At 47.5% G+C, this 9877-nt stretch overlaps 1 protein-coding gene across 1 annotated transcript in view; it reads left to right on the forward strand.

The window, feature by feature from the left end:
- The first annotated feature begins 697 nt into the window (after positions 1 to 697).
- RHPN1 (rhophilin Rho GTPase binding protein 1) overlaps positions 698 to 9877 on the forward strand; it is a 47379-nt gene continuing 38199 nt past the window's right edge. Inside the window, exons 1-2 of the mRNA XM_025212736.1 lie at positions 698 to 3770; positions 4885 to 5003. Coding sequence (XP_025068521.1) covers positions 3750 to 3770; positions 4885 to 5003 — 140 coding nt within the window. The 5' untranslated portion in view covers positions 698 to 3749. The remainder of the gene's footprint in view (positions 3771 to 4884; positions 5004 to 9877) is intronic.

The following is a 9877-nucleotide window of genomic DNA, read 5'->3' on the forward strand; positions in this document are numbered from 1 at the left end:
GTAATTGTTTGCACTGAGCATGAGGATGAGCTCCTCCTGCTTATTCCCCAAGCTCCTGGCATTAGTGTAGAGGCAGGCAAGTGCCCCCCGGGGGACTCCTTCCTTGCACACAGATTGTACCAGGGCTGGGGCCGGGGTGGGCTCCCTGAAGTGCCGTGATCCGCTGGCTTTGCAAGGATTGCTCCGTGATCTGCTGGCTTTGCAAGGATTGCTCAGCGGGCCAGCAATGGTGGTAGTCCCCCCGTGCCCCAACGGGCTTAGTTTAAAGCCTGGTGGAGCAGGTCAGCCAGTCTGGCTGAGAAGAGCCTCCTCCCTAGGGGAGAGAGGTGGAGGCCATCTCTTCCCAGCAGCTCGCTGCCTCTCTCGCCAAAGAGCGGGCTGTGGTCATGAAAGCCAAAGCCTTCCTGACAACACCAGCGCCGCAGTCTTTGGTTGACCACATAGATCCTCCTGTCCCTTCTCAGCCCATAGCCTGAGACTGGGAGGATCGACGAGAACACCACCTGTGCCCCCAGACCCTTAAGGCCCGCTCCCAAATCCCTGTAGCGCCTCATGACCTGGCTGGGAGTGCTCTGAGCAGTGTCATTGGTGCCCACATGAATAAGGAGCATGGGATAGTGGTCTGTGGGTTTAAGGAGCTTTGGGATCCTCTCCGTAATGTCCCGGATGCGGGCCCCCAGGAAGCAGCAGACTTGCCGGGCTAAGGGGATCCTGCATCAAAACCCACTGCCCCATGTTGCTCATGAGGGGGACCTTATCCCAGGCTCCCCCTGCATGCCCTCCCCTGGCTGGAAACCCCATCAGCTGGCCAGGAGTCCCCATCCCCCAGCACGTGGGGATCTGGAAAGGCTCCAAGGCTGGGTACTGGCCACACCTTCAATTAAGGGCATAATAACCAGCCACAAAGTAATGACACATAACATCATAACTCTGTGGCTGAGCCCTCGTTTTATGACTCCATTAATTGACAGAATGTGCGGCCAGGTCGCTACTTACAATATGATTAATCAGTCTGAAGTGTAACATCTGTGAGGGGCCCACGAATAAATTTGATCTAATTATTAAATGCAAGAACCGATCCTCTCGTAGCTATCAGTCGCGTTGTCCCAAGACACCAATACTTACCACAGGTGAAACAAGGGGTCACAGTGGTATTGAAAGCACCCAGTTTTATTTTTTTCCCCCCCCATCAGTGATTCTTTTTCTCGGGATGAAATTCTTACTCTAGGGCCAAATTTTCTGGATTATTTTTCTTTATATTTTTTTTTCTCCTAAATGTCAAGAACAGCGGGGGACGAGGACTTTACAGCAACTCTAGTGGGTGGCAATGGACTGCTTGCCCTAGCACAAACCATGCAGTAATGGTGCTTCATGAGAGCTCTTCTGCTCTTCACAAGACTTTCTCTCGCTGTCTCATGGGGAGCTGTGGAGGGTTACCCAATTTTACAATGGGCGAAGAAGGAAGCCAAAGTGCAGAGAGATCAAATGAATTCCCTACAGGCAGTTAGTCTCATGATTTGAAGCCACCCTTCTCATAACATGATCCAGTCCAGCAGCACTTGACTTGCAAGCTTGGTTTTACTGTGTTTTTCTGGCCGGGTGGGAATTGATAACAACCTCATTAAATGTGATTGTTTAAAGAGCTGGATGCAGTGTTCAGCTAAAACAGGCAGCAAATAACTTGGGTTATGAGATGGTTGATGTAATCCAGTCCTGGGACAGCAGCTCTGGCTAGGCACTGAAGGACCCAAATCACCAGTTACTTTTAAAGTCACAACAACATTGGCACCTATAAATGTCTGGTGCAAGCACCCTCCAGTTCTACTCCAGTGGAAGTGCTCCTAACATTTAATAGCAGACTTGTTGCACTGTTGGTTGCATGTCCTACAGAAAAGGAAAGAAAAAGAAGAAAGTTTGGTTTGTTTTTTAACATTTGTCATGAAGAGTCCCATGTGATAAGTTGAAGATCAGCTGCAAAAGAGCTCTTTGCTCCTTCGGAGAGGACTCCTTAGACTTTCTGGTCTTTTGGGATCTTTTGTATTGACTCTTAACAGATCCTTTGGGAGCGTGTCACTTGTTAGTCTTACCTCCTCTAGAACTAGCACTAGTCCTGCCATCCCTCCCCTCTTCCCTTCCAATTCAGCCACCAACAGTGGTTTTCAACCTTTTTTCACTTGCGGACTCGTAAAAACTTTTGAATGGAGGAGTGGACCCCTTCATAAATTTTGAATAGAGGGGCAGACCCCTTTGAATTGCAAGTGCGAGTATTCACATAATTTTAATTGATCATCATCCTCTTTCGTGGACACCTTAGATGTACCACAGGTTGAAAGCCACAGCTCTTGAATATCTAACTTCATTGCAGAATTAGTCACCATGATCTCTGGATTCCTTGTTCGTAACAGCAAGATTCAGGCCTTTGCTTAAATTCACCTTTGAGGAAGCAGTCTCACACAAAGACCCCTACCCACTTTGTGGTTTTGCACTTGTTCTTCAAAACAATGGTCTATCTTTGGGTTATTAATTTCCTTTCAGCCCTTGGAATTGAGATTTATAGGTCAGCTAGGGGTTTCTTTAGCCTTTGTGTCGTATTTAATAAACTCTTCCAGAAGGATCTGGTTTTCTCCCCCTCCCCCCACACCTTTCCCCTTCCTCTGATATTGGTCATGAATGCACAGATTACTGTAAAACAGAAAAGCTTCAAGTTTTTTCTGCTAGATGGAGCAACCTCTGTTCCTCAGCCTCCAATACTCTGTGTGCGCACTCCAAGCTAGTACGTAAAGTAGTCACAAATGTCTGTGCTTATACCTGTAAATTATTTCTTCAGATTGGACAGCTTGTTTTGTATGATTTAGAAATATCCAGAGCAATTTTATATACAGAAAGATGTTTCATCTGCAGTTGTTTAAAATGCAGTGTTTTTCACTCTCATCCCAGTTCTTAGTCTGGACTAATAACATCTTAAATATTTTACCACTTCTGAAAGAAAAAAAAGTCCTATTTCTTGTCACTCTGTGTGCAAACATGGAAGAAGCAATGTTTCAAGTCCAGAGAACTTTTTGAGTGCAATCATGACTTGGGGTTTTATCGGTCCTGGCATCATAAGGTGCAAAACAAGAGCCAAGAGCTGTATCCTCTCCTTTTGCAACTAAGATAACATCCTAGCTCTCCTTGGTTTGCAGAGGCAGTGCTTGCAAGTGTCAGCAGTGGTATGATCACATTTCATAGGTGATATCTTCTCCAAGCAGCAGTTCCCTTGAGCAGGGGAAAAAGAAGTCCCTTAAGGATTTCTCCATTCGAGTTTAACAGACCTGGGATCAGGGTGCATCACCGTCAAAATGCATGTATCTAACCTGGCTTCTCACCTGTTAAAACTTGGTGGTGGCAAAGGGAAAGCGAGGGTGAACACACAGCATGGAGACACAGAGGGCAAAGACGAGGGCAGTCAGTTGACGGTGTTGCACAGTCAGCTTGTGTAAGCTGGTTATAATAGCAGTCCTTCCAAAAAGTAGTTTTGAGTAATACTTTTGACCTAGGTAGAAAGATAATGGGGGCTTGAGAGCATCTGAAAAGAGGAGAGGGAGGAGCAAGTTTTGCTTTTTTTTAAAGCCTCCAGATGATGTCGTGCTGCTTCCCAAGAAATGCTTTCTGATGACCCAAAAAAGCTTGAGCCTTGCAGCAGGGTGAGCTTCACCCTGCAGTTACATTAGCATTCAGCTGCCTGGGGTGGGAGGCGTCACTACGGTCAGATGCCAGCTGCTTGCCCAAAGGTAAGAAAAGCGGAGGCGGAGGTCTCCCTGTGAAAACAGCTGCCCTGCCTCGCACCTTGTATTTCACCCCCCGAAAAGGCCCTTTCTGTAGGGCTGTGGGGCTCCTCAGGAATGCATTTCACTACTTCTTTGAATTGTTCCCTGTACAATAGAAATCCCTCTCGCCTGGGTTAAGCTTTTGTGCCGTGGAGGAATCTGAGAACCTCCTCTTGACGGTGCCTCCATTGGGAGCCCCTATAACATTCCTTTGCTTCCCCCTTGTAAGGCTGAAGAGACGAGCGTCTGTTATTTCCCAGCGCAAAGGTTAACCACCTAACTCATTCCCTGCCTGGGAACGCTCTGACCTACCAAAGTCTGGGAGGGTAGAATAAAAGTGCTGTTTAAATTCAACTCATTTACCTATGCCCTGACTTTCAGAGCTGTTGAGCAAGCTCCAATCACATCGATGTCAGCAGGCACCGCAAGTATTCATCACCTATGGGAAGCGACGTCTTTAGCGTCCAGGCTGTAGTTGTGCGTGTTCCTACGATTTGAGACTCCCAGCATCCTAAATCCGTCATTTTCTGTCCATCCCCTAATGCCTTGGAAAGGAGCTCTCCTTGTAAAACCCTGGGTCATCTATAAAGGAAGTAGTCATAAAAGTCAGTGTGGCATAACACCGTCGTTAAACTCCATTTCAGCATCGTGGAGGAGAGTGCCAAAGGGGGGGCAAGTCTTTGTAATGAAGCCATAGTTTGGCATAACTTGGACAGCTGAAGCAGACCTGACATATAGGCCCAGTACAGAGAAGAGGGCCCTGAGAATATACTGCAGTAGGAGACTGCAGCTCTGCTTGAGTTGTATTACGAACTAAAGAGGCACTTCACCTGTGTTTTTTGAGTATTGTCTTTGGTACAGGCTGAGATACAAAGGGAAGGTGATCTTGCCCAGGGGAAAAAGAAACAGAGGGTTTTGTTTTCCATTGCTTGCAAACAGCCAGCCTACAGATAGCGCTGCAGTGAGTCTCCAGAGCAGACCTGAATAAGGAGCTGGCAAAGCTTGGATAGAAAGGAGGGCGGGCTTCAGCAAAAGTGCTGTGCTATCACAGGATGTATTCTGATCACCTTTCTCTTAGCAGGGCTGTGACCCTTTTGCACAGACCCAGCGCAGCAAGCTGCAGCACCGCCGCGCACGGATCAACCAGCAGATCAACAAGGAGATGAGGATGAGAGCTGGGGCGGAGAACCTCTTCCGGTGAGTGCATGGCCCCTTGCTGTGAGCACCTGGGCACATTGATGTCATTCTCTGCTTTCTGTCACTTCGGGCTGTTTGATTCTCCTCTCTAGTGGGAAGCAGTGATGCATCCTTGGCTTGTAAGGAAGAAAATTGACCAGCTACATGAAGGTCCAGGGCAGACTGTGGTTAATCACATCTCATTTAAAAACACAAAACAGTCTGCATTCTCTTGCACCCAGTACAACCTCATTCTGAACCACCACTGTCTTCAATTTTTCCCCCTCTTTTATTCCAACAGAGGATGGACAAAAGACCTATCCCTGTGAGTTTCGTTTTTGGTGTTCCTAGTTTTACTCCCCTTCTCTCACTTCTGACCCCAGCTGGAGAGGAATAATCACCCTTTCCTTTGCTTCTATCCTGCTAATGCTTTACCACTGGCCTTAAATTATGGGCATTTCTTCTGACTGTCAGAGCTCTCTGTTTTACTAAGATCTGTGCTTTCAATCATGCACACACCCCTTTCTGTTCCACCTCCCTTTCTCTTACCACTCTAGCTTCTCTGCCTTCTTCCATTTCGTCCCATAAGCTTGTAGGAGTCTTCCCAGTTACGTGGAACAAGCTCTTCTGTCTCAGTTTCCAAGAAATGACAGGCCTCAAAGTATTCCAGGTCCCATGGTTGTACCCTTTTCTGTGCTCATTCAAGCTTCCTCCGTGCCTTTAGACAGCAAGCCTCTTTGGGATGGATTCTATAATCTGCAAGGGAATGACCTTTCTCTATAAAATAGCGTGCATGTTTACCGCATTATTGAGTAACAGTTGTTTTAATATCCTGGAAATTAATCAAAACTGGTTTCTACGGTGGGTGGAACAATGGAAGGCAACATAGAACAAAGACCTGAGCTCAAGCGTAACCACGCGTATTTGGAGATGCAGTGTGATAACTATCGGTGGGTGAACTAAATTCAGCCCTGGTGAGAGCTGGCCCGTTGCATGCTTATGCTTGGACAGATTCGGGCCAGGTAACTCTTTGCTATCTGTTGCAGAGCATACAAACACAATATAGTCTCTTTTCCTGGGGTTTAGCTCTAAATACAGGCACCCAGTCACAGCCAATGTGGGATACTGATTGTGAAATATTGGTATGTTGTACTATTCTGTTTTTTATGGGTATCTTGGTTTCATAAGCATTTTAAGTGAGAGGTTTCTTAGCTCATATATATATATTGTGTGCCTATACAGCAGGATAGTAAGGTGTAGGTGTGTCATATGCTATGATAAACTGTTTTAAAAGTGTGGAAAATACCTTGTATACGAGCACTCATTGGTCATATCTACATGTACATTAATGTGCTTTTTCTAATGCACGTTAATTATAGTTTTTAGTTGTTAAAAACTAACTGGATGGGAACTTACAGTTCATCAGGTCGAGATCCCCCTGCACGTGGGCAGGAAAGACTGCTGGGATCAAATGATCCCAGCAATATGGGCGTCAAGATGTTTTTTGAAGATCGCCAGCGTGGGTGATTGTATCACTTCTGGGGGCAGCCTGTTCCAAACTCTCAGCACTTGGCTTGTCAAGAAGATTTTCCTTGCTTGTAGCCTGAAGCAATCTTCAGTTAGTTTGTGCCCATTATTTCTTGTCCTCACCTGGGGGGCCATGGTGAATAGATGCTCCCTCAAGCCCTGATGTACTCCCCTAATATACATATAGGCTAAATTAAAGTCCCCCCTGAGCCTTCTCTTTTCAAGGCTGAAAAATCCAAAGTCCCTCAGCCGTTCCTTATACGTCTTGGTCTCTAGGCCTCTAATCATGCATGTGGCCTTCATCTGGACTCTCTCGAGCTTCTCCATATCCTTCTTGAAGTGCGGCGCCCAGAACTGGACACAGTACTCCAGCTGTAGTCTCACCAAGGCTGAGTAAAGCCGGAGGATGACATCCTTAGCTTTGCTCGAGATGCCTCGGGGGATGCATGCCAGTGTTTGATTAGCTCTGCCAGCTACAGCATCACATTGGTGGCTCATGTTCATTTTGTTGTCAAGTCGGGCACCCAGGTCTCGTTCAGTTGTGCTGACAAGCAGAGCCTGTAAGCGTGTTGTGGGTTATTTCTCCCCAGATGGAGCACTTTACATTTCTGTGTATTAAATAACATCAAGCTGAGGTCTGCCCACTTCATAAGCCTGTCCAGGTCAGCCTCTATTGCCAGCCTGTCTTCGAGCGTGACCACGCCCCCCCCTCCCCCACATAGTTTGATGTCATCAGCTAACTGTGCCAGATTGCTTGTAATACCTCCAGTGTGAGGCACTAAATAAATGCACATTAAGTTGCCCTAATGCACAGTACTGAAATCATACGTTTAAGTGATGCTTAAGGCACAGTAGCCTATCTTATTACACATTAGTGTAATTGCGTGGTTTTTTTATGTGACACTTCAGTTTTTTGGTAAAATAGGCTGTTGCTCATTAAAGCGCACGTGTAGATGTGCCCATTTTGTGTTCTATAGCATAGAAATGAGGATGTGAAGGGACCTCAGAGGTCATCTAGTCCAACAACCTGCTCAGAGCAGGACCAGCCCCAACTACATCATCACAGCCAGGGCTTTGTCTAACCAGGTCTTCAAAACCCAGATACCTTCCAGGTTGAAGGCTGGATACCTTCAAGTCAGCCGGCACAGACATCTTACAAGCTGGCGAGCATCATAGCTCAGCCCCTGGCACGGATCTCTGAGCACTCATGGCGCTCTGGTGTAGTGCCCGAAGACTGGAAGAAGGCCAATTTGGTACATATCTTCAAGAAAGGGAGGGAAGTGGATCCAGCAAACTACAGGCCCATCAGCCTGACCTCTATCCCGGGGAAGGTTTTAGAAAAGTTTATCAAAAAGACCATTCTTAACAGACTGACCGATGACAACATCCTGAGGGATAGCCAGCATGGGTTTGTTGCGGGTAGGTCTTGCTTGACCAATCTTATTTTCTTCTATGACCAGGTGACCGATCACCTGGACAAGGGAGAAGGGATTGATGTCATATATCTTGACTTCAGAAAAGCCTTTGATCTGGTAACCCATGATCATCTCTTAGCAAAACTGGCTAACTGCGGCCTCGGCCTCACCACTATCCGCTGGCTAGGGAATTGGCTCCATGGTCGGACCCAGATGGTGGTGGTTGACAGAAGTCAATCGTGTTGGTGCGTGGTCACCAGTGGGGTCCCTCAAGGCTCTGTCCTTGGGCCTACACTGTTTAACATCTTCATTAATGATGTGGACATTGGTGTCAGTAGTGGGCTGGCCAAGTTCGCCGACGACATCAGACTCTGGGGTAAAGCATCCACACCTGAGGGCAGGAGGGCAATTCAGGCAGAGCTTGACAGGGTCAGGAAATGGGCGGACGAGAACCTGATGGTGCTTAACACCAAAAAATGCAAGGTTCTCCACTTTCAGAGGAAAGCCTGCAGCATGCTTATAGGCTCGGCAGTGCTACGCTGGCTGGCACTATGGACAAAAGGGACTTGGGCGTCAGGATTGACCACAAGATGAACGTGAGCATTCAATATGACGCTGCAGCTATTAAAGCGAGCAAAATGCTGGCTTGCATCCATAGATGCTTCTCAAGCAAATCCCAAGACATCATTCGCCTGTTGTACTCGGCCTTGGTGAGGCCGCAGCTGGAGGACTGTGTCCAGTTTGGGCTCTGCAATTCAAGAAGGACGTGGAGAAGCTTGAGAGAGTCCAGAGGAGAGCCACACACATGTTCAGAGGTCAGGATAACAGACCTTATGACGAGAGGCTGAGAGCTATGGGACTCTTCAGCCTGGGAAAGTGCAGGCTCAGGGGGGATCTGGTGGCTGCCTATAAGTTTATAAGGGGTGATCACCGGGATCTGGGGGAACGTCTGTTCACCAGAGCTCCCCGAGGGATGACAAGGTCAAACGGTCACAAACTCCTCCATGACCGTTTCAGGCTGGACATAAGGAAGAACTTCTTTGCTATCCAAGCCCCCAAGGTCTGGATTAGCCTGCTGCCGGAGGTGGTTCAAGTACTTATTTTGAACGCCTTCAAGAGACATTTGGATGTTTACCTTCCTGGGATTCTGTGACTCCAGCTGACTTCCTGCCCCTGGGGCGGGGAGCTGGACTCGAAGATCTTGCGAGGTCCCTTCCAGCCCTGATGTTTAAGAAATCTATGAATCTCCAAGGATGGAGACTCCACCATCTCTCTGGGTAACCTGTTCCAGTGCTTTACTACCCTCCTAGTGAGAATATTCTTCCTAATATCAAACCTCAACCACCCTTGCTGCAACTGGAGCCCGTTGTTCCTTGTCCTGTCATCTGCCCCCACAGAGAAGAGTCCAGCTCCATCCTCTTTGCAACCCCCCTGCAGGGAGGTAAAGGCTGCTATTAAAGGTTTTCTCTTCTCCAGACTAAATTATCCCAGTTCCTTCAGCCTCTCCTCATAAGTCATGTCCCCCAGTCACACAACCATTTTCATTGCCCTCCACTAGACTCGCTCCAACTTGTCTACGTCCCTTTTGTAGTGCAGGGCCCAAAACTGGCCGCGGGACTCCAGATGTGGCCAAACCAGTGCCAAGTAGAGGGGAAGAATCACTTTGTTTGATCCGCTAACAAAGGCCTGATGCGAGAATGGGAATGGGGATGGGCATACAAGCCGTTTCTGCGTTCATTCTTTGGTGCTTCTTGGCACTCAGCAGTGCAGTAGAGCTGAAAAAGGTACAGGAGTGATATAGATGATTAAGGCTGCCCCCTTATTGTTTTAGAATCTTATGACCCATAGCACTGTAATGCCTCATCTAATTAAAAAGGGCTTGAAATCCCAATGCGTGCTGTTGCACATGGGTCTGCTTTCCAAAGCCAAGGAGAAATGCACTATGTCAGCAGG

The sequence above is a fragment of the Alligator sinensis genome, unplaced genomic scaffold (genome assembly GCF_000455745.1).
Source record: "Alligator sinensis unplaced genomic scaffold, ASM45574v1 scaffold1054_1, whole genome shotgun sequence".
NCBI classification, from domain to species: Eukaryota; Metazoa; Chordata; order Crocodylia; family Alligatoridae; genus Alligator; species Alligator sinensis.